Source organism: Macaca fascicularis, chromosome 4, assembly GCF_037993035.2.
Source record: "Macaca fascicularis isolate 582-1 chromosome 4, T2T-MFA8v1.1".
Classification (NCBI taxonomy): domain Eukaryota; kingdom Metazoa; phylum Chordata; class Mammalia; order Primates; family Cercopithecidae; genus Macaca; species Macaca fascicularis.
The window spans coordinates 87,874,706-87,900,570 of NC_088378.1; the positions used below are offsets into that span (position 1 = coordinate 87,874,706).

The 25,865-nt window shown below is 37.6% G+C and overlaps 1 protein-coding gene across 2 annotated transcripts in view; it reads right to left on the reverse strand.

The window, feature by feature from the left end:
* The window catches only part of CFAP206 (cilia and flagella associated protein 206), a 55,784-nt gene that overhangs the window by 24,395 nt on the left and 5,524 nt on the right, over positions 1-25,865 (reverse strand). For both annotated transcript variants that reach the window (XM_005552405.5, XM_045391214.3), the window contains exons 4-11: positions 25,522-25,612; positions 23,188-23,376; positions 22,236-22,394; positions 20,648-20,856; positions 12,763-12,882; positions 11,420-11,618; positions 9,074-9,214; positions 5,215-5,408 (exon numbers count right to left, since the gene is read on the reverse strand). In XM_005552405.5, the coding sequence (XP_005552462.1) occupies positions 5,215-5,408; positions 9,074-9,214; positions 11,420-11,618; positions 12,763-12,882; positions 20,648-20,856; positions 22,236-22,394; positions 23,188-23,376; positions 25,522-25,612 (1,302 nt within the window). The remainder of the gene's footprint in view (positions 1-5,214; positions 5,409-9,073; positions 9,215-11,419; positions 11,619-12,762; positions 12,883-20,647; positions 20,857-22,235; positions 22,395-23,187; positions 23,377-25,521; positions 25,613-25,865) is intronic.

Consider the following 25,865-nt stretch of genomic DNA (forward strand, 5'->3'; position numbering starts at 1 on the left):
AGTTTATTAAGGTTGCTGAATATAAAATCAATATGCAGAAATAAACTGTATTTCCATAATATAAGCAATAATGAACTAAAATTCAATCCTAAGCATCAACAGCATTTAAAATAGCAACAAAAAATATGAAGTCCCTACAAATAAATCTAACCAAAAAATGTGCAATTCTTTGATAGGAAATATTACAAAACTACACTGATGCTTTGGACAGGGAGACTCAATGTTGTAAAAATGTCCATTCTTCTCTTACTAACCTACATATACAAGGCAATTTCAATCAGAATTCCTTCAAGGGTTTTTAACGGAATTTCATTATGTACTTCTCAAATTTATAAAAGTAAAAAGTCTAGTACAGACAAGACTTTTCAGAGAAGAAAGAATGTGAAAATTTACTCTACCGGATATCAAAACTTACAAAGCTATTGAAGACATCAATACAGGAATTTTTTAAAAATTGAGTAACTGAACATAATAGAGAGTGCAAAAATAAGCCTGTGGTTATTGATAAGACACTGTAGATCAGTAAGGAGAGACTATTAAACAAATGGTCTACGACAATTTCACTACAAATGGGAAAAAAATAAAATTGGTTCTTTACCTCCCACCACAAACAAAAATAAAATCCAAGTGAACTAAAGGCTCTACATAATAGACAAAATACATTTCTTTTTAAAAAAAAAAAAGGTAAGAATATTTTTGTGATCTCAGAATACATAAGAACTTCTTAAACAAGACATGAAGAAAAAATGACACATTACACATTAAAATGGAAGACTTGTTCATCAAGAGATACCACAAAAAGAATGAAAACATAAGCCACAAACTGAGAAAACATATCTTCAAAACATATATTTAACAAAGAATTCATATCCAAAATATAATTTTGAAAAAAACACTTCCTGCAAATCACTAAAATAAAGAGAAATCAACTAACAGAAAATTGGGCAAAATGAAGTCGTTTCACAGATATATATTATTTAGGAATACATACATGAATGGCAAAAATTCAACTACTATTTTAGAAATAAGTAGAGAATAAAATATAACTAAATCCATCAAGTTTTATGAAGGCATAATTAATGAAACTACTATAGGAAAAAAACACTATGAAAATGGTATTTTTATTGAGGGGACAATTCAGTACAATAAATATATAAATTCCCCCACAAATTATTTCATTAGTTTAATGCAATTCCAGTTAAAATTCCAGTAAGATTTTTTGGGAAAACTTAGCAAATTCATTAAGAAACTTACATGGAAAATTTTGAAAACTAAAAGGCAAAGAAGAGAGCTTCCTTATCAGATAATAAAATATGTTACAAAGCAATAGTAATTAAAGCAGTGTGGCATTAGGATAGAGATAAATAGACCAATGCAATGGAATAGAAAGCCTAGAAATAAACCTATTTCATATGAAAGTTGTTAATGCAATAGAGGTGCATCATATTTTGTGGGAAATACACTTACATTATTTAGTAAATCGTATTAGGAAAACTGGCTTACTACATGAAGAAAAATAACATTAGAATCCTTTATTATCTCCAAATAGACTAAAGATCTCAACGTAAAAAATAAATTGTGTGAAAGTTGTCAGAATCAAAATGGTGTCACTTGTGTTAAAAACTCTGACAAACAGAGCCAGGGACGGCCAGGAAGGAAGGGCTCCCATGGCAAATCCCTTTTTAAAATTATCAAAAAGACTCTCCAAAAAACACAATCCTGCACAAAGGTCACCACAACCTTACACAGAAAAAATATTTCTGTGATGACATCTGCCCAGCAACTGCCTGTCCAACCAAGCCAAGGATAATTATTATTATTTTTTTTTTTGTGAGACAGAGTCTCGCTCTGTTGCCAGGCTGGAGTGGAGTGGTGCGATCTCGGCTCGCTGCAACCTCCGACTCTCTGGTTCAAGCAATTCTCCTGCCTCAGTCTCCCAAGTAGCTGGGAATACAGGCACGCGCCACGACGCCCAGCTAATTTTCATATTTTTAGTAGAGACAGGGTTTCACCATGTTGACCAGGATGGTCTCGAACTCCTGACCTTATAATCCACCCACCTCAGCCTCCCAAAGTGCTGGGATTACAGGCTTAAGCCACCACGCCTGGCCAGGATAATTATCTTCAACAATTATGTAATCCTCCTAACTTTTCCCTTAACAGACTTTGTCTTTCTTTACCTCTCTGAATACACACATAGTTTACTATGGTAAGTGTATTCCCATTGCAGTGCCTTGTCCTGAACAAATATCATTTTCTTTTAGAGAGTATCTGTTATTTAGATTGACAATTTAAAAAGAAGAAAATGGGCTGGATGTGGTGGCTTACGCGTGTAATCCCAGCACTTTGGGAGGCTGAGGCAAGAGGATTGCTTGAGCCTAGGAGTTCAAGACCAGCCTGAGCAACAAAGTGAGGCACCGTCTCTAGAAAAACTAAAAAAAAAAAAAAAAAAAAAATTATCCAGGCATGGTGGTGCATGCCTGTGGTCTCAGCTACACAAAAGCCCAAGGCAAGTTGAACCCAGAAGGTCAACGCTGTAGTGAGCTATGTTCATGCCACTGCACTCCAGCCTGGGCTACAAAGTGAGCCTCTGTCTCAAAAAAATAAAAATAAAAATAAAATGTAAAAGAATAATCTTAGGACAGAGAAGAATTTCTAAAATAAGATTTTAATAAAGTACAATCTTTAAAGGAAAAAATTATTAGATATGACTACATTAAAATTAAAGATGTGTCTTCAATGAAGGATTTGACTTACAAAGTTAACAGAGAGGTGTCAGGCTGGGAAAGACATTTGCAACTTCTATAACTTAGAAAAGATTAATATTTAGAATAGAAAGGAACTGCCAATCAACAACTTAAAAACAGAAAGAGCGAATGGAAAAAAAAAAAAAAACTGGCAAAAGTTATAAATAGGCAATGCACAGAAGGGGAAACCTGAACAGATAAATAAGAAGAAATGCTAAACTTCACTATTAGAAAAATGCACAATAAAACAGTAATAAGGGCCCAGCGCGGTGGCTCATGCCTGTAATCCCAGCACTTTAGGAGGCCGAGGTGGGTGGATCATGAGGTCAGGAGTTCAAGACTAGCCGGGCCAAGATGGTGAAACCCCGTCTCTGCTAAAAATACAAAAATTAGCCAGGCATGGTGGTGGACGCCTGTAATCCCAACTACTCAGGAGGCTGAGGCAGAGAATTGCTTGAACCAGGGAGGCAGAGCTTGCAGTGAGCTGATATCGCGCCACTGCTCTCCAGCCTGGGCAACAGAGCAAGAGTCCATCTCAGGAAAAAAAAAAAAAAAAAAAGAAACAATAATAAGTACCATTTTAAATTCATCAAATTGGCAAATATTACAAACTGAGGTATTAACAAGTCCTCGCAGGATTATGGGTAACTGACAAGCCTTATAATGAAGTTAAATTGGTACATTTTCAGAGTAACTAACCTTTTAGTGGAAATAAAAATTGTAGGCCTACCTACTATTTGGCTTACATACAGAAAGACACTGTAGCCAAGACCAATTTCTCATCACAACAGGAGGAACCTAGAAGGCTCTGCAGAATCGCTTCATTGGAAAGGGGAGCTGGAGTGCTACATCAACGATGTCATCACAATGTCAGAATAACCCAATGTCAGAACACAGCACATCACGATGTCAGAATAACAGCACCACCTGAGCTGTCCATGGTCCTGACTGCCATACTTCCCCCCACCCGCCTCAAAGTCCTTAGCTTGTTTCTGATCTTCCTGCCCAAGTGTTCAGACCATCCTCTGTGCTCCACTGTCACCAGCCCAACAGTCCTCTCCCAAATTACTGCTTGGATCTCTGCTGGCCAGGTCAGTGGCACAAAGCCCACCTGCTTCATAGTTAAAATGTTGACAAAAAATAGCAAACGAGTCCGGGCGTGGTGGCTCACACCTGTAATCCCAGCACTTTGGGAGGCCAAGGTGGGTGGATCACCTGAGATCAGGAGTTTGAGACCAGCCTGGCCAACATGGTGAAACTCCATCTCTACTAAAAATACAAAAAATTAGCCAGGCGTGGTGCCGTCCGCCTGTAGTCCCAGATACTCGGAAGGTTAAGACAGGAGAATTGCTTGAATCTGGGAGGTGGAAGTTGCAGTGAGCCAAGATCACGCCACTGCACTCCAGCCTGGGCAACAGAGCAAGACTTGGTCAAAAAAAAAAAAAGCAAACAATAGACATTTTAAACCATGTATTTCAAAATGTTTTCATTTTAGTGAGTTTAAAAGAGAGGAACTCAACAAGAGAGAGGAGAGACAGAAAGACCACTTAAGAGATGAACAACAGGCTGGGCATGGTGGCTCATGCCTATAATCCCAATACTTTGGGTTGCCAAGGCAGGAGGATAACTTGAAGCCACAAGTTTGAGACCAGCCTGGGCAACATGGCAAGACCCTATCTCTACAAAAAAAGTTTTCTTAAAAAATTAGCCAGGCATGGTGGCACTTGCCTGTAGTCCCACTTCTTGGGAGACTGAGGCAAGAGGATCCCTTGAACCCAGGAGTTGAAGGCTACAGTGAGCTATGATTGTGCCACTGCTCTCCATCCTGGGTGACAGAGTGAGACCTTGTCTCTAAAAAGAACATAAAAAGAGATGAACAATGAAAATGAGAGACAAAGAGGAAGAATGTGAGAATATATAGCATTCAAATGTGAGTTCCAAACTGGTAGAGATTTTTATCTGTTTTGTTTAATGAAATCCCTTATGCCAAGAATAATTACCAACACACAATAAGTGGCTTACTAAATAAGATGAATGAATTAATCAATAGACACAGACATACAAGAAACCCACCGCGAGATCCATTTTGTGGCCTTTCAGACTACTACAGTTTAAACCTGTTAAATTGTTTTGCAGCTCTGAGTATAAGTTACTATCCATGTTATCTGTGTTGAGCGCCTCCAATGTTAGATACAGAAATATACTGCAGCTTCAATTATTTACAAGTCAATGAAGTCCTTTGCATTCAGATTTCCCCATTTCCTAATTCATCAATTTGACTCCATATCCTGTTTTCATTATTCTTTATTTATTCCATTAGTTTTCATCTTCAGACAACCTGTAAAGACCCTCAGCTGACTCTCTCTCTCTCTGCCTGGACTTGGGAAGCATTCTACAACAAAATACAACTTTTTAATTAACTATATTTTTAAATGTCATAAATTCATAAAATATTGACCCTGCTTACCTGAGAATATGGAATCAGTGTTTCAAACTGTTGATGAAGTTCCAATAGCTGAATTAACTCTGTATTTTTTTTGGCCTTTTCTCTAACTATATCAATATAATGTTCAGGATTTTCTGCAAATGAATATGCAGCATCTTTACTATTGAATGTGTAATATTTTTCTTTATATTTTAAAATTCCAATTGCTGGATTTCCTGAAAATAAAAAAAGAATTAAACATGAAATGTCTTGATTACTTATGAAATATTGTTATTCTGGCCAGGCACGGTGGCTCACACCTGTAATTCCAGCACTTTGGGAGGCCAAAGCAGGCAGACCACCTGAGGTCAGGAGTTCAAGACCAGCCTGACCAACAAGGTGAAACCCCATCTCTACTAAAAATACAAAAATTAGATGGGTGTGGTGGTGTGCGCCTGTAATCCCAGCTACTCAGGAGGCTGAGGCAGGAGAATAGCTTGAACCTGAGAGGCGGAGGTTGCAGTGAGCTGAGATCGTGCCATTGCACTCCAGCCTGAGTGACAGAGCGAGACTCTGTCTCAAGAAAAAGAAAAAAGAAAAGAAATATTGTTACTCTGTGTTTGTAACATACCATAGAGCCATTCCTCCACTCCTTTTTTTTTTTTTTTTTTTTTTTTACACTGTGTCCCACTCTTATCATCCTGGCTGGAGGGCAGTGGCACAATCTTAGCTCACTACAGCATCAACATCCCAGGCTCGAGGGATCCTCCTGCCTTACCCTCCCAGGTAGCTGGGACTACAGACATTTGCCACCCCACCTAGCTAACCCGTTTTTGGAGAGATGGGGTTTCACCACGTCACCCAGGCTGGTCTCAAACTCCTAGACTCAAGCGATCTGCTCCCCTTGGCCTACCAAAGTGCTGGGATTACTGACATGAGCCACCACTCCTGGCCCTTCCACTTTTTTTTTTTTTTTTTTGAAACAAAGTCTTGCTCTGTCACCCAGGCCAGAGTCCAGTGGCATGATCTCAGCTCACTGCAACCTCTGCCTCCCGGGTTCAAGCAATTCTCCTGTCTCAGCTTCTTGAGTAGCTGGGATTACAGGTGTGCACCACCATACCCGGCTAATTTTTGTATTTTTAATAGAGATGGGGTTTCAACAAATTGGTCAGGTTGGTCTTGAACTCCTGACCTCAGGTGATCCACCTGCCTCAGCCTCCCAAAGTGCTGAGATTACAGGCATGAGCCACCACGCTCAGCCCCTTCCACTCCATTTTTAACATATCACTTATGCTTTTTTTGCTAAGATGCTATAATTAGCATTTTAATTTATACATTTTTAAATGATACGTGAAATCCATACTAATTATATTTTTATGTTAAAGTATGATTTTAAACTGTATTTTATGTAAAAATACTTTCCACTATTCAGATATAATAATTTTAAAAATCTTTTATGAAAAGCCACTTACTCATCTGGCAGATTTTTCAAAGCTACTTCAACTAACTACTGCAAGGTCTATGTTTAAAATAATCCAGTAAGAACTACAAACATGGGACATCTTTTCCAAAATGCAAATTTGCATATTAGCAAATATTTTTCACTGTAAAAAGATACTACATAAACTATAGATAATTAAATATCCACATAGTTTGTGGAAGTTGTATTAGAAAGAGTAACTGTCTTATTCATTTATTCTTTCATTTATCCAGCAAATAGTTATTGACCATGTTCCTGGTGCCAAGCCTGTAGAAGATAACAGATTCCCTGCTCTCAAAAAATCACAAATATATCATAGGCCACAGAGTGACAAGTGCTACATGAAAAAAGTAATAAAGGAGGTTAAACACATAGTAAAAGGAAGAAGTGTGCAAGTGATATTTTAAATTGAGTGATTAGGGAAGACTGAATAAAATGAGGCAGCAAGGCAAGTAGCAACCTGGAAGGCAGAGCTTTCCAAGTAGAGTGCAAAGGCTCTGAGGTGAAAGTGGGCTTCGACTGTTCAATAGCAGCAAGAAAGCCAGAGCCACTGGAATGGAGCAAACGAGGGAAGGTGTGGTAGGCAATGAAGTCATCAGAAAAGGACCCTGACTGCTAAGCACCAGTGTTACCCTGGGATTTAAGTCATGTGGTCTCCACTCCTGAATGGAAGAAGGGAAGTTCTACAGAATTCATCTGAGGTAATGCAGGTTGCTGCTGCCCAGAAAATAATGAAGTAGAAATAATGTAGCAAGCAGAAATAGTCAGAATTCACTTATTCAGAGAGGAATCTGAAACTCATGGCCCCACAAGCTCTTCTACTTCTCTACTTTGCCCTCTTTCTTCTTAGACTTATAGCTGGGAGACCCTGGAAGGGACCATACAGACCTCCTGGTTGATCCTTTTCATTTTCCTGAGGGGAAACTGAAGTTCACAGAAGGTGTGAGATTTCATAAATGTTACCTAGTTCACTAAGGACACAGACCAGGCTCTTCTGAACCCTAGCCCATAGCTTTTCCAACCACATCATGCTTCCTCTGCCATCATACCACATCCATGTTTCTCCTTTCCTTTCTTATTTGTGTGAAACAGGGAAGGAAGGAAGGAATGGAGAGGAGGAGGGAGGTGGGGGAGGGAGAGAGGGAGGGAGGAGAAAGAAAAGGAAACTATCTACATTCCATTGCATTTTACCTCTGCAAGGCTCTTGATTGTTTTCTCCCCAGTACCAGTGACCCTCATTGGGCCTCAGAATATTACTCTCAATTTCCCACAGTAAATATTTTGTTATTCCCATTATCAAAAATGTAATAACATTTTTTAAATGAGCCAATTGTGTGCTCTCTCTAGCCTGTATACACACAATCCCAATAGTTATTTTTAACGAAAAAATACCCAATTTTGAAATGTAACAAAAGAAATAAAGAAAAAAAAAAGGAGAAAGAAGAAAAATAAGGTTAATGGTGTAAAGTAAATTAAGACACAATCTTGTCACAGTTTTCATTCTAGCCCTGGCAGGCTTTTTCTTATTCACAATTCACACAGCACTTTTTGGATAGTAATTTATTTCATCTCTATCTCTGATTTATTCTTTATTTTGGAGAAGCTCTAATAATATATACATCATAGAGAAATTTTACTTGATATTAGCCATTTCCTTATGGGGTCTAACAGAGAAATCCTGATCTATGCCAGTGAAATATAACTGTAAAGTAACAAAGAATATTTTTAAACAAACATGTCAGTCAAATAAGTGTTGCTCTTTCAGTGATTACTTTGGAAGATGATGTATTTTTAGTAATGTTGTGTAACATTTGTTTTGTTTTGTTTTTGAAAGGAAGTCTCACTTTGTTGCCCAGCTGAAGTGCAGTGGAGTGATCTCTGCTCACTGCAATCTCTGCCTCCCGAGTTCAAGTGACTCTCCTGCCTCAGCCTCCCGAGTAGCTGGGACTACAGGCATGTACCACCATGCCTGGCTAATTTTTGCATTTTTAGTAAAGACAGGGTTTCACCATGTTGGCCAGGCTGGTCTCCAACCCCTGACCTCAAGTGATCCACCCGCCTTGGCCTCCCAAAGTGCTGGGATTACAGGCATGAGCCACTGCATCCAGTCAATGTCGTGTAACATTTCTAGAATTCTTCATTGGCCATATGAGTCATCCCCTTTCAATGGTACTACAGCATCCATATTTCATAACACATACACACTTTCTATTACTAATCACTTATAATGTCTTACTTATGTCAGTCTACCAGAGCACCTCCAAAATGAAGACTTTGTCTGGATCATCTTTGTAGATCCTTCGTTAGTTCACCATTAGAGTCCATAAAGTTTTTAAAGTGAATATTCAAGTGACAATGACAGAACTCCATATAAAGAAAAAAATTGGGGAAAGGAGAGCAGTCTCATTTCCAATGATATACCTGGAAGGAGAAGACCATCTGTTGCAGCAAACGTGTAAGCACAAAATCCCCGATATTGAATTAATAGTTTATCAAAATTTGCTGTTGTTTCTGGGAAAAGCCATTCTAGTTTTCTGAAATCTGCCACATTTACTCTATCTTCTGAAATGAAGGAGAACAAGAAAAGTTTTAATTCAGTGAGAAGGTTAAATTTCCAAAATAAATCAGCAGGAGCTCATTCTAAACATTACCTTTTTATTGCTTTGTACTTTTCCCGATGGGCAAAAACTTGATATTCACAAAACCAGATTTATGAGGAAGTCTATTGAAGCAAAGAAGTACAAATGACCTCAGTGACATGTAAAGTTTCTGGGGCAAACTTGGAGGTAGGACTTTGCTCCAGAATGAAGAACAGAAAGGAGAGGCCATTTCTGACAAGCATGCTCTGCTGCTGAGAGAAAAGCTGACTGGGGCACTTCCGAAAGTGTGTGGTGCTTCTTGCTGCTGCAGAGTAAATAACCCAAGGAGTTGAGCAGAATAGACTGGCTGCTATGTGACCCAGAGATACATTGACCTCATTCAATATAGCGTTGTTCTTAATAACATGCTAGGTGGCAACATATGTTTAATATGACGCTTATAAACTAGGACTGTTGCTTCTTGAAACAACAGAGAAGGTTCTGAGCAAAGACAGTCAAGAAAATGTTAACTGATTTTGATAACAAGGTGTGTAATTTTTGTTCTTTGTAGTTTTAAAAATTCTTCCTACTGTTGGTTAGCTTACCTATTTACATTTGATAAGCAAACTGAATAAATTTTTACACAAATAATACCACGTATTTATAAAACATTGTTCCGAAGTTTCTTAGCTTTCACAATCCCATGTACACTTCTATGCCTGGTTCTAAACCCAAAAAGCAGGCACCACAAATGATCTTGTGGCTACCACTAAAAGTAAATGCAAAATTTATAGAAAATAAATCCTCTCTCTTTTTTCCTGATATGCCTGAAAGCCTCTAACAATGACAGTATGTGGAAGGTGTAAATGAAATTCTTTTAGAACACTGGCTTGACCAATTCACTGGAGCAGTAATTTAATAGTGTTGTAGTGAATAAAAAGTTCTGACGTATGGTAGAAAATGACACATCTAAATCTAAGAAGCTGCAGGTAAACAGTCTTGCCAATATGGTTAGCTTAATATCCACTGTTGAAGCTACTTTAACTTTTCAATTTCATTTAATATTTGCTTAGATATGCTGCTTTAATGAAATGAAATGAGTAATAAAAAACTTGAACTGAAAGGATATTTTTTAGTTTCTGATTTAGTTTTCAGTTTTTATGCATTCTAATAGTTTAAGAAATCACTGCTATATTTTTATTTTTCATCTTTAAAAAGTAGAATTTGAAAAGAAAATTCGTAAATTATTAATTTTATTTTCTGAAAAAACTCTCTTTTTATGCAACATCAGCATCTCAAGTCCCAGGCTCTTTTTTGGCATTCCTCATAAATGTTAACTTGTCTTTAGCTAAGATAGAAGGGTCTAAAATGGTTAAAAGTTTATTGATAAAGATTGTTTTTCTGTAAGAATCAATGCATCTTCTAAAGGACCTAAATAAGCTCAATTAATTTTACAGAGATAACATTTATTGGTTTGTAAATTCTCAACTTGAATCTGAGGTAGATATGTAACAAATAACATTCTAAAGAAATGGAGCTTTATTTGCAACAAAATAGCAAGGATTAATATTCTTTTCTCCAACAAATCAATAATAAAATTACTAGGACTGCAATAGAAACACATCTGCACAAAAAATGATTGTTAACCAAAACATGAACGATAACACTAGGAATGGTTATTGCTGGATAGTAAGTTATTCAGTTTACATTTTTTCTGTTTTCCACACTTCCTCTCATGAACATGAGTGCTTTTTTTTTTTTTTTTTTTCCTGAGATGGAGCCTTACTCTGTTACCCAGGCTGGAGTGCAATGGCACAATCTTGGCTCACTGCAACCTCTGCCCCACTGGGTTCAAGCGATTCTTGTGCCTCAGCCTCCCGGGTAGCTGGGATTACAAGCGCCCGCCACCATGCCCGGCTAATTTTTGTATTTTTAATAGAGATGGAGTTTTGCCATGTTGGCCAGGTTGGTTTCGAACTCCTGGCCTCAGGTGATCCACCCGCCTCAGCCCCCCAAAGTGCTGGGATTACAGGCATGAGCCACCACACCCGGCCCTCATTAGTACTTTATAATCAAGAAAAATGTTTAATGCTTTATCAGAAAGGTATGAAATTTTTAGAACAAAAGAGTGACTTTATTCTAGAGGTAATTTTAAAAAGAAGAGGAAATAATGGATGATTTTCATTACCCATGTGCTCTTTCATTCTACACACATCAGTTTTCACAGTCGCTCCATTAAGATGACGTTGCATTGCTCTCTCAGGAAAGTAAAGTTCGTGAGCACCCAGGAACGGCTGAATGTGAGTGAATAAATTACTGAGGACACCAACCACAATAGTTTCATCTTGCAAGCTGGTCCACAGAGTAGAAAGTGCAATGAAGATAGGCTGAGGCAGAGAAAAAAAAAATTCAAAATGCAACTGTGTAATAAAATTATAAATCACTGTACTCTTTAAGATAAATACAATTGTCATTTGTAAAGAAGTTAATTCTCCCTAAGCAAAAGTCTTACGAACTTAGACAGTAGACTTTAGATAGAAATTTAACTCATAAATTATGAGAAAATAAATTTGCATTTTATTTCAAAGCATTTTATTTTAGTATGATTATTATAAAGTTAGTTTACTTTAAAAAGCCAAACATATGTGATCACTTAAGAAAGATTTATGGACTCTTCATCTCAAAAAACCAAGGGAAAAATGTCTTAAGAAAAAAAAAGAGGGCCACGCACAGTAGCTCACGCCTGTAATCCCAGCATTTTGGGAGGCCAAGGTGGGCAGATCACCTGAGGTCAGGCATTCAAACCAGCCTGGCCAACATGGCAAAACCCCATCTCTACTAAAAATACAAAAATTAGCCGGGCATGGTGGTGGGCACCTGTAACCCCAGCTACTTGGGAGGCTGAGGCAGGAGAATGGCGTGAACCCGGGAGGCGGAGCTTGCAGTGAGCCAAGATCATGCCACTGCACTCCAGCCTGGGCGACAAAGCGAGACTCTGTCTCAAATAAATAAATAAATAAATAAATAAATAAATAAATAAAATACTGCACATACATTTTATACCTCCTTATCCAGATAAGGTTTGCCAGGTTTGTCCATAAAATGGTGCAGATAATCAGAAAATCAATATTTAAGTGCAGGCCTGGTAAACAAAGTGATTATTATCTGTCTTTTCAGAAAGGTCATGAGTTACATCATGTCTGTACTGGAGGCAATTTCTGACCAGCTACTATGAATACATTTTCAACCACAGTACTATGATTATTTCTGTTGTCACAGCCAATACTGATATGGTTATCATACTATACAGTTGCAGTTCCTTTAGTAGCAGTTGCTTATGTAGGGGAATTCTCTCATCCAACTTATAATTTACTATTATGGCAAAGTAACCATAAAGAACAGGATCAACTTATATAAAACATTATATTTTTAGAAATTAAATATAATTATAATTATAATGACTTGTGATCCAATATTATAGGGCTCAAAAGGAAATTCACCTTAAGGTCAAAGTTTATGACAAATACTTACAAAGACTTGTGATGTTGGGACTGCTGTCTTTGATTTTATGGTCATTTTTAGTTGTTCCAGATGGGCTCCTAACTGTTTTGTCATCATTTCCACTTCTTGAGCACCAGTAATTATATCTGACTGTGAAAACAATATAATTTGCATTAATATTTTTATAATTCTAGCATAAAAATCATATGTGTCTCAGACCATACCTGCTCCCCACATCTTCTGAAAGTAGGCTCAATGACAGCAGGAAGTCTCTTCTCTGTGAGATCCTCAACACCTAGAACAGTATCAGCATATGTATGGGGCTTCCAAGATATTTGTGAGTTGGATGAATCTTTTGAAATACAATGGATATAATTTTTCTTAAATGTATCCAGGTATTCTTAGATTTAAGTATAATTGCATTCTTGAGAAATGGATCCTCAAGTATCCGTTTTTGTATAGCTGTTATTTTCCTATTCCTCAATGATAAAACTAATTAGGGGTTCCTCTGAAAATTATGTTGATAACAAGATTTAATAAAATCACATTGAGAAAAACCTGTTAGGAGTGAGCCAGCAGGGCACTGCAGATTGGCAAGCTAGAGAGATCTCACCCGTGATGTATGACATATGGTTTAGGGGATGACCAAAATCCTTGTACTGAGGGGATATTCTTGAAGACCCTGTCATAGAGTTCATCATTGAAATGACTCACAAGGCACTGTGAATTGGAAGACAAGGTTGAGTACAAGTTTACAATATTGTTTTCTTGATTTGAAGGGACCCAAGGAAGTTTGCTAGGGTTAAAGACTTGATTACTATGAATGCAGACCTGAAATGAACTGAAAACCATTTGATGAAGCAAACTATGGATCTTGACACCTTTTGTACTTTCTGAAACTTCATTATCATCTGGGGGAAGTACATACATTAACTGTATATTTTCTATAGTAAGGTCCTGATAGATATCAAGCCATGTAAATGAAAGATGGAAAAACACAAAGTTTTTAGCTTTTATTTTCATGCCTTCAATTTTAGGGTGATCTTTGAGCCTTTAATCACCTGTCTTTATATAATAAGCATACTTGAAATACTTGTTGGGTTTCAATGATCACACATAATAAGTTAAAGTACCTTGTAAACCATTTATTTCTTTCTGACTTTTGACTATCTAAAGGATGAAGTAGTATTTATATGTTAGCTATATTTGTGCCATTGTAAGCTATACTGTAGCTATTTATTATGCAAGATCTAAAAGACATCTTTGACTTTATGATAACTAAGAAATGCTTCATATATCCTTAAGTTTTTAGACAACAGTAAACTGAAAGCTTATTAAAGGTAGTGAACTGGCTTGTGATCCTTCTAAGGATATGATATAGAAAAATACGGTTCTTTGTAAGAATTTTTATCTGTCTTAAACGATAATTTGTCTTAATATTCTTTTTTTCATATAACAAGAGTGATTATTTTTCAAGAAACTAAAAGTTTCATGTGAATGCTTGTTGGAAGGCATTTTTGATTTAAAACCTTCTGAGGCTTATAAAATACTGTCTGTTAAGTTTTAGGAGAACTCATGTTCCCACATCAGATTAAATCTTCTCAGAATAAATGCTTTCAGTAGCAAGAATAGTTTTAAAAGTTGATGACAGGATAAGCATTTGAGATAGTATTATATTAACATATTTGTAAGTACTTGTTCATTGTGGAAATGGGTACTTGATTAAAATATATATGGCTATGGAAACTGCTTTTGCAGTTCAGGATATACAGGTTTGTGTGTATTTAGCTTATTGTAAAGCCCTTAGTTTAAAATAAGGATTAAAATTACATTCAAATAGATCACTGAATGTTACTCTTTGTGAAACTGAACTTTTTGTGTGACACAAACATTATAAATCAACACTTGGGAAACATTTACTTTCTTAATCTATTGACACAAGGAATAAAGTATGAAAAATTAAATGAAAAAAATCACATTGAAGACTGCAGAAAATCTTAAAAGTTACCACATTGAAAGGAAAACAATATATTTGATACAACAATCATGGTCTGAAAATAAGTTGCTAAATGCTGAATTTGAAATAATTATATTTGGCCGGGCATGGTGGCTCACGCCTGTAATCCCAGCACTTTGGGAGGCTGAGGCGGGTGTATTATGAGGTCAGGAGATCGAGACCATCCTGGCTAACACGGTGAAACCCCATCTCTACCAAAAATACAAAAAATTAGCTGGGCGTAGTGGCACGTGCCTATAGTCCCAGCTACTCGGGAGGCTGAGGCGGGAGAAGAGCTTGAACTTAGGAGGCAGAAGTTGCAGTGAGCCAAGATTGAGCCACTGTACTCCAGCCTGGGCAACAGAGCGAGACTCCGTCCCCCCCCAAAAAAAAAAAGAAAGAAAGAATTATATTTATTCTTACTATGTGCTAAGCACCACATTAAATACTTACAAATACGAAAAAGGATAAATACAAGTGAGAAAATCAAAGAATAGTAAGGTAAGTAAATTGTCTAGATAGATGCAGCTAATAAGGGGTAGCATCATGGTGGATCCCAAACCATCTGAGCCCACAGCCCACCTCTTAACCATTATACCGTGTTGCCCCAGATGTCACCAGAAATGGTTGTGGTGTGGGTTTATCAGTATAACATAAAAGAATGACATCTATTTGAAGAGAAAAAAGTACATTTGCATTCTTAGACATCTATATGTAACCTAATTAAATGCTTTCTAGACTCTTTTAAATGACAAAAATAATTACTTCATGAGTAACATCAGCTATTATCATTGTATTACAACTAACAAATTTTTATTCATAAATGTAATATGTATCCTGTTTTAATTTTACCCATACTGCTGTTTAAGCATTACTCCTCCTCCTGCTTTATTCTTCCATACACATTGAATAGGTCTCTTGTCTACCCTCATAGAGTTTTTTTCCCCTTGCTTGTTAAGTTTTGTTTTAGGAATCAATATGAAAATGCAGTCTTTAAAGTCTTTTAAGATTTGTGCAACAGCAACAAGAAACAGGAATGCATTTGCATACGTTCTCCAAAGTAAAAGTGGCATTTGACATGCTATACTTATTAAAACCTACAATTGAAAAGATTCTACGGCTGGGCGGGGGGCGGTGGCTCACGCCTGTAATCCCAGAACTTTGGGAGGCCAAGGGGGGCACGAGGTCAAGAGATAAGAGACCTTCCTGGCTAACACGGTGAAACCCCATCTCTACTAAAAATACAAAAAATTAGCCAGGCGTGGTGGCAGGCGCCTGTAATCCCAGCTACTCGGGAGGCTGAGGCAGGAGAATGGCGTGAACCCGGGAGGCGGAGCTTGCAGTGAGCGGAGATCGCGCCATTGCACTCCAGCCTGGGTGACAGAGCGAGACCCTGCCTCAAAAAGAAAAAAAAAAATACTGTAGACCCCTCCCCCAAGCTGTATTTGCAGGATTCATTCAGAGTAGGCACACAGAGCTTCTTGCTTTTTTCTAATAATATCCTAGAAATAATTTACATTTTACTAAAAAGAATTTATTCACAATCATCCAGAGTTTTTTGTTTTTTTTTTGTTTTTTTTTTTTTTTTTTTTTTTTTTGAGACAGAGTCTCACTCTGTCGCCCAGGCTGAAGTGCAGTGGCACAATCTCGGCTCACTGCAGCCTTCGCTCTCCGAGTTCAAGCGATTCTCCTGCCTCAGGCTCCCAAGTAGCTGGGATTACAGGCGCCTGCCACCGCACCTGGCTAATTTTTTGTATTTTTAGTAGAGATGGGGTTTCACCATCTTGACCGGGCTGCTCTTGAACTCCTGACCTCGTGATCAACCCGCCTCAGCCTCCCAAAGTGCTGGGATTACAGGCGTGAGCCACTGCACCCGGACCTTTTTTTTTTGAGATGGAGTTTCACTCTTGTTGTCCAACCTGGAGTGCAATGGTGCGATCTGGCTTACTGCAACCTCTGCCTCCCCGATTCAAGCGATTCTCCTGCCTCAGCCTCCCGAGTAGCTAGGATTACAGGTTCCCACCACCATGCCTGGCTAATTTTTTGTATTTTTAGTAGAAATGGGGTTTCACCATGTTAGCCAGGCTGGTCTCGAACTCCCGACCTCAGGTGATCCACCCGCCTCGGCCTCCTGCGAGCCACCACACCCAGCCCATCTAGAGTTTTTAATTATAATATTAGTCCTCTAAAAATGCTATCACTTAAAAAAAAACATCATAACATTCAAATGTTTGGCAAAAGCATGTGATCCCAGCATGTTTCTTTGTCTTCTTCCACTTCCCCCTACCTTTTAAACAGTTTTTATATGTTCCTCATACTTTCTTCCACGGACAATTTTCAACAAGTCTAGTCAAACTTATAGAAGCAGAAATTAGAATGGAATTTCTGATGTTTAATGTTCTTATTACAACAGAAATAAAATATAATAAAACAAGCACAAATTCCACCTGATTTTTTTACTTGCTTTATCAAGGACAATCAAGAAGCCCTGTGTTGTGTGTCTGTGGATGGGCCCTGCAAAAATAGCTTGCGGGGAAAGAACTCTACAAAAATCTTGACTTACAGGTTTTAACAAATGTGCTGTCAAATGCAACTCTTACTTGCACAATATCATGCAGCTTTCTCTCTTTGGTGTCTGCCTTGCCCTTTAAAAGCCCATAGAGGATGGAATTTTATTCTCTCAGTTAAGAGTCAGCAAAACTATGATCATCACTTCCTTTTCTTTTCTAGAATATTTCCGTGTGTTCACTGCAGCAGATAAAGGCCTGATCAAAACAAAATAATTCACTATCTTACACAGGCTATATATATATATATATATATATATATATAATTTTTTTTTTTTTTTTTTTTTTTGAGACAGAGTCTCACTCTGTCACCCAGACTGGAATGCAGTGGCACAATCTTGGCTCACTGCAACCTCTGTCTCCTGGGTTCAAGCGATTCTCCTGCCTCAGCCTCCTGAGTAGCTGGGATTACAGGCACCCACAAACATGCCCAGCTAATTTTTTTATTTTTAGTAGATATGGGGTTTCACCATGTTGGCCAGGCTGGTCTCGAACTTCTGACCTCAGGTGATCCGCCTGCCTCAGCCTCCCAAAGTGCTGGGATTACAGGCATGAGCCACCGCACTCGGCCCATATTGGATTTTTTAAATGTTCACATAAACTGAAACTTTGAGGAGAGAATTTTTAAAAATCAATATTGCTACTTTAAAATTTTTAAGTAGTATCTGTTCAAATAATGTGACTTTAAAAAGAATATTCATAGATTTTAATATAGGAAAAATCTTGGCTAATTTTAAATTGATGCAGTTTATAATCTAGAGATAATACTGATTAAACCAATATCCATTTCATAATAATCAACCTTAATTGTCACTAAGACTGATAGGGAAGGATTGAATAGTTTAAAAACAAAACAAAAAAGACTCTTTGAGCAAAGAATCAGAAAGTTAAGAAAACTCATCCTGATCCTGACTAAAGTCAGCACAAAATGGCCATAAAGAGCGCTTGGATAAGAAAATTAACTTTTTCACCAACATGAGCAGCAAGGAGCTTGGAAATGAGATACTGTATGGAAAAATAAAAGCTCTTCAGCTGTTCCACTAGACAAATGAAATTACAGCTGTTCAGCTAACACCCTAACGATGATGATGATAATCATAAACAACACCATCATCACTTTATTGAGCCTTTGCACCAGGCGCTATGCTGCCTTATTTACATGGTGAAGACTATGAATAACCCCATTTTACATATATGGAAACCAAGGCACAGGGAAGTTAAGCAGCTTCCTTAGGGACACAGATTTAGTAATTGGCAAAGTCATGATTAGAATGCATGTAGTCTGGTTGCAAAGCCCACACTTATCACTTCTACACTTTACTCACTGTCCCTCTCTAGCTGTGAGAAGTAGAACGCCAATGAGAATTTAAGACAGTTGGTGGATTCATGATTGAAAGCTATGAGAAGATTCTATATAATGAATGACATCTTCTGCAACATCCTTACAGTTGTGTGACAGTTTCCCAAGGTTCTTTCTTATAGTATCGCCTTTGAATGCAGGTGACAAATGTGAATGCGAAGTTCTACTCCTGTGGACTCACATGCACTTCAAAATAAATTGATTACAAAATCCCTTTAGTAGCTGACTAGTTAACATAAGGCTGATAGCCACAAGGTAATGTAAAGGGAAATATCTACCCCAAGAGAGTGACTTGGTTTTTATTATTATTTATATATTTATTCTTTTTAGAGATGGGGTCTTCCTTGGCTACCCAAGCTGGAGCACAGTGGCATAGCCAAAGCTTACTGTATCCTCAAACTCCTAGGCTCAAGCAATTTTCCTACTTCAGCCTCCTGAGTAGCTGGGATTATAAATTAGTACCATTAGTACTACGCTTGGCTAATTTTATTTTTTGTAGAGACAGGGTCTCGTAATGTTGCCCAGGCTGGTCTTGAATTCCTGGCCTCAAGCAGTTCTCTAACCTCAGCCTCCCAGCTAGGATCCTCCTTCTGAAGACAATTAGATAGGCTAGTTGTGAGGACAACCCCTAGTCTGAATGAAGTCATGTCATCCGGACAGCTAGGTAAGGAGAGAGGACAGACCAAGTGCATCCAATAGTAGTACCAAGTCATTAAAATACAAGTTAAAAAGAAGAGGTGGTCAGAATACATCCTATTCTACCCCTCAAGAAATTAGCATTCACTCATACAAAAGACAGTTCCATTAACCGAGAATCTCATAGTTACTGGAAAACAGAGGTTGTGTAAAAGTAAATGGTGATGAGTGGGAACATAACTTGGCATCATGCAGTAATTAACAGACTGTCTTCCTTACAACCCTAGAGTGTCATGGGGATATCCCTTAGTGAAAAGGTCCTCCAATCCCTTTATGTAGATACCTGTTTTATATTTGTAAGATTCTGAGTAAGTTTCTATCTGACAGAAAGGGCACTGCTACTTTTTAAAAAGGTTATAACCACCACTTTACCATATTTTCCAACTCTCTAGGGATACTGTGTGGCTTGTTCATTAGATCTAGAAACACCAGATATAAAAATCTTATCTGGCTAGGTGTGGTGGCTTATGCCTGTTACCCCAGCACTTTGGGAAGCCGAGGCAGGAGGATTGCTTGAGGCCAGATGTTCGAGACTAGCCTGGGCAACATAGCAAGACCCCACTCTATTTTTTTTTTTTTTTTAAGTTTTTTTGAGTCAGGGTCAGGGTCTCCCTCTGTCACCCATGCCAGAGTGCAGTGGTGTGATCTTGGCCTCACTGCAACCTCTGCCCCCCAGGCTCAAGTGATCCTCCCACCTCAGCCTCTTCAGCAGCTGAGAATACAGGCACATGTCACGGTGCCCGGCTAATTTTCGTACTTTTTGTAGAGACAGCGTTTTGCCATGTTGGCCGGGCTGGTTTTGAACTCTTGGGCTCAAGCGATCTGCCCACCTTTGCCTCCCAAAGTGCCAAGATTGCAGACATGAGCCACTGTGCCTGGCCTACAAAAAACCTTTAAAAAAAATCCTCTCTACCAGTTACAGTGAGAACGAATAATTACACAAACATTATTTGAAAGGCAACCACCTGCCAAACAATGTTAGCTACTTGCTCTGAACTAAAATAAACATAGTATTACTTACTTACACACCATTGTTTAACTACAGTATGCTAACAATCATATTATCAAGTACCAATGAAAAAATACAAATTCAATTTCTACCAAAAGATTTTCATTAAAATCAAAACCCAACTCTTCTATTTCTATTTTGATTCCTAACCCTACCAAAGCAATATAAACCGAGCAGTTATTGAGGTTGTCTCCTTAATTAGTGACCTGGTTCTACCTGATGTGGCCTTATATAAAGAGATTGCGTTATACGGAAAAAGATACCTATATCTTATGAACTTAACTCACCAAAATGATCTGAAGGAAGACCTCATATTGTCGTATATTATAGAGCGCTTCTTTTAACATATATGGCTGAAGTTCAGCTCTCATGTGTGGGTCGTTGGCTGCCTTCTCAAGGATGGCTGTGTAGCGGTATACCTGGCTCCGGGCAGTCTCAAGCTGGTAATCAATATGCTGCATGGTGGCTGGGATTGCTACATGGAGAACAGCTGGCACTGTTTGTAAGAGTATAAAAAGGCAGTCATAAAGGAGACTAAAAACAATTAAGGAGAAGAAGCCTAGAAAGTAGTCACATTTTAAGCATTAAGTTAGGGTTTTTTCCCCAATCAAATTAGTAATAATGAGGCATGTGTTTCATGGGTCCCACCACATAAAGAAAAGAATCTAGGCTGGGGGCGGTGGCTCACGCCTGTAATCCCAGCACCTTGGGAGGCTGAGGCGGGCGGATCATGAGGTCAAGAGATTGAGACCATCCTGGCCAACATGGTGAAACCCCGTGTCTACTAAAAATACAAAAATTAACCGGGTGTGGTGCCGCGCGCCTGTAATCTCAGCACAGGAGAATCACTTGAACCCGGGAGGGGGAAGTTGCAGTGAGCCGAGATCACGCCATTGCACTCCAATCTGGAACACAAGAGCGAAACTCCATCTCAAAAAAAAAAAAAAAAAAAAAAAATCTAAAACAAACAAGTTCAAACAAAAGATATTATCAGAATAACCCAGTTATAGTAGGTCAGCTTTTGCCACTAAATATAGAAGAGTTTAGAGAATAGGCAGAGTTTGGTATTATGTGTTGTTAACCATGTGCTTCCAGAAGAGCCACTAACCCTTCCTTTTGTATATCTTCTAGTTATTTAAAAAAAAAAAGGAATGTTTGTTAAGAAACTCATCTGGATGGTGAAAAATGACAGAATAGTCTAGCAAGGGAGGGTCATTTATGAAAATGGAAATTTGACTTTTTAGAACAGGTTTTAAACTAGAAAAAAATTACCCTTTTATTCTAGATTAGTGATTTGGTGAAAGACACTAACACCTTATCGGTGGACATACAGGAGTACCAAATTTCATAAGGAAGTTACTTCTACTGGTAGATACTTCATTAAATATTTCATAAGTACTTTCAAACTTATAAAGAATGCATTAAGTATATAACCACAAAGCAGATGCCCCCGAATTTAGAGATTTTAAATATCTCTTTGTGGATCTTTTCATTCCATTAACTGCACCAGGAACTGTTTTCAGGAAGATTTTTATTTTTTAAATAACTAAATTGTACTCCCTTTTGGTTACTGACTTGCAGTAATGAACACAAAGCCCCGCTGAACAGGGAGGTTAGCTTTGAGCAGGGCCCTTCGTCGCTTTCACTGATTCACTTTCTCCTACTAGCTTCATGGTACATAAAATGTAAAGTCTTGCCCCAGCAAAAGTAAAAATCACTATACATTATAAACAGTAGTTATTCTTCAGGAAACAGTAAAAAATGCAAATCTTAAATTTAAGAATGCCACTGGTGTGTTGTTTATTATTTTCCTCACTGTGCAACTTAAATTTTAAACATACATAACCTTTAGCATTAACCTAATGATATACCTACAATCATCAATGCCTTCTCCGCCTTTTCCACAGTCTCTGTTAAATAAACGAATTCCAGTAACAATCATGGTGAGTTCTTTCAGCTGGCGTTCTTTGTCCTTCTTAGACAGAGTTAGAAATGTCCCAAGCTCAGCCTGAGGAAAAATGCTCTGTAGAGCAGCTAAAATAAACCAGAAAAAAAAAAAAAAGGAAAACAAAATGATAGAATAAAGATATCAGAAGTTAAATAAGGTTTTTTCTTTAGTAGCAAGTTAAGAGTCTGAGTTACTTATATGATTCTTTAAATTACTGATACCTGGTTACAGAATACATAATAAAATGTAGCACACATCAAAGCTGGATTACTGAAAGTTATGCCATTGCCTCATGTCCATTTTTAATAATTAAGCGCATCCAGCAGTAACTTTTTGGCAATGGGCATGAAAACAAGCTTTCTAATTAGGAATCTGAGCCAAAAAATGGATGCTTTAAAATAATTATGCAGGAAGGCCATAGGAGAGCTAGACATTTTTCCTGTTCCTCATTTTAAAGGATGAAAGAGGGCAAAGATTTCCTAAGGATAAAATAGTGCCCCTTTCCATCATCCATTTTAAATGACAGACTCAGTTCTTTTCATCAATATGAAATATCCCTTTCCAGCTTTTCCATTTACTCAATCAGCCTGGTACCCTCAATCCTATTATCAATGTCTCTCTAATGAGGTGTAATAGGTCCCTAGATATGTGCAGCTCTAGGAAAATTAGCAATATTTCACTTTCTAGAGGTGCTACTTGAGTTTCAGAATGGACACAGTGTAAAAGGAGACTGGGTACATTTTAACTCATTCGTGTTGATGTTTTTTTTTTCAGATACAAAGGAAACTTCAATTTTTAACACTTCTAATTTAACATATTTTATAAAATACAATGATCATATATTTTACTTATGAAATGGAAATTGGTTATACTTTTTACCTGTTACCTCTCTGACAGTCTTGATGTCTGTAGGGGATCCAAGGCCAGAGCGGAGTAACACATAGCTGATAATCTTCCGGTACAGGCTTTCCAATTCTTCTTTAGCACATGCTCTGTTATCTGTAATTTCTCTGGTAACAGAGCCTAATCTAGACTCTAGGACCCGGTGATGTTCTTCGAGAAATTCCACTAAAATTGCCAAATAACAATGTTCTATATATTTGATTTTTAGAATTCTTCTTACATAAGAACTAGAGAAAAACTGGGATTGGATATGGCAATTCTACTTCAGGAAAACAAGCAATTTCTTAAGCTGTAGTAATGAAATAAAAAACAGTGGCCAGCAAGTAGCCTCAAGACAAAAATCCAGTAGGAAAGATTTATGACAGTGACTTAAATGGAATACTTTGTCAAAACACCTAAGACTTTAAACAGCCAAACTAGGCCGGGCGCGGTGGCTCAAGCCTGTAATCCCAGCACTTTGGGAGGCCGAGACGGGTGGATCACGAGGTCAGGAGATCGAGACCATCCTGGTTAACACGGTGAAACCCCGTCTCTACTAAAAAAAATACAAAAAACTAGCCGGGCGAGGTGGTGGGCGCCTGTAGTCCCAGCTACTCGGGAGGCTGAGGCAGGAGAATGGCGTAAACCCGGGAGGCGGAGCTTGCAGTGAGCTGAGATCCGGCCACTGCACTCCAGCCTGGGCGACAGAGCGAGACTCCGTCTCAAAAAAAAAAACAAAAACAAAAACAAAACAGCCAAACTAAACAGTAAATTTCAGAAAAGGCTAAAACCTCCCAATTAAGCAGAAAATAAAGAAGGCCATTTCTACAACATATATATAATACTATATGAAAGTATAAATATATACATATTATATATTTATGCTATATGTAAGCACATGTCGTATACTATACATAAGCATATATAGTAGCAGAAATATATATGTAGTATATATGTTCCTTTCGGTTACGTGTATTTTTATTTCAGTTCTAGATAAATTTCCTCTGAAAAGCATTATTGATAATACGATGTTGCATCGAGAACTGTATCCCTCCTCATTCCTCCTGTGATATGCTGAGGGATAGGCTTAACTTTGACAGGACTCTGTTCACTGAGTTGTTGCAAGTACAGTTCTTGCAATGACTCTGTAAGACAACCCATATTACTATTACAAGGGCAATAATTAACATATCCACCACGCACAGTTTATACCTATACTCTTGCCACAAAACCAACTGAGAACTTTGCAAATTAAAAATGTGTTTAAATAACAAATGTAAAAATGTATAGGTTAAATTTTATCAATTCTATGACTATTTTATTGCTTTAAAATTTCCCTATTAAGCAAAAATGCAAGATACATACTTTTACATAGGTAGCATAACTGAAACTAATAAAGAGAAAAATCATCAAATTGTTAATAATGATTGTACTATATAGTAGAGGTAGAGGTAGTCCATAGAGAAATAGATTTGTTTTATACAGCAGGGGCAGAGGCGGTCCATAGAGAATTACATTTTCCTTTTTCTTTTGTTTCCAACTTGTGTTTGATGTATGCATTAAATTATTTACATAATGAGCCAGGCGTGGTGGCTCACACTCATAATCCCAGCACTTTGGGAGTCCAAGGTGCGGACAGAAATCCAGGCTTAGGCCTGGAGTTCAACACCAGCCTGGGCAGCATGGCAAAATCCCGTCTCTACTAAGAATACAAAAATTAGCTGGGCAAGGTGGCACACGCCTATAGTCCCAGCTACTCGGGAGGCTGAGGTGGGAGAATTGCTTCAACCCGGGAGTCAGAGGTTGTAGTGATCTGTGGATCGTGCCACTACACTCCCGCCTGGGTGACAGAGCAAGACTCTGTCTGAAAAGAAAAAAAAGTTACATATTGAAAAGCTTTCTAAACTCCCCATCATTCATTTCATTTTTGAATAGTTATATAATTTAGGTAATTATTATGAAAAAATAACATAAACCAGGAACAGGGAAATCTACAAATTAAAAACTTTTAACTTCAATGGGCTGGTTGTTTGAATTCCTAATTATTATGTATTAGTGCCATAAAGGTTAAATGACAACAGACTTGGAAACAATAATTATGAGCATAATAATTGGAATTCGCTTTTAACCCTCACAAAGGCCAACGGTTTTTTTTCATTTAGCATTTCTAACATTGTTATAGTCCTCAAAGTTGAAAAACATTTCAAAAGATTGCCAAAAATTAAATTGTTAAATTGATTAAACAATTAAATTCATTGTCAGCCAAATGAAGCCCTTCTTAGCTGAAATACAATATGAAATTTAAGTATAAAAATAGGTAGTATATGTTACCTCGATTTGTATAATTCATATCAAAGTAGACTTGCATCTTAATAGTGTCCAGGGATGGATTTTTAGTATCCAATAGCCGAGTCATACAAAGCTAGAAAAGAATAGCCCATGAATACTTCTAGTTATAGTTTCTGAGACAAGTAAGTATTTCCTAAAGTTATTTTCAAAAATAAAGGGAAAAGCAGTGGTTCCTGATATTTATTCACCAATAACCCCTTTTATTATTATTTTTTCTCCTTGAAGACTTCAGGCTTTATAGTTTATTTAACCAATAACTTTTTTTATTTTTATAGATTTAGGGGGTACAAGTGTCATTTTGTTACATGGATATATTGTGTGTAGTG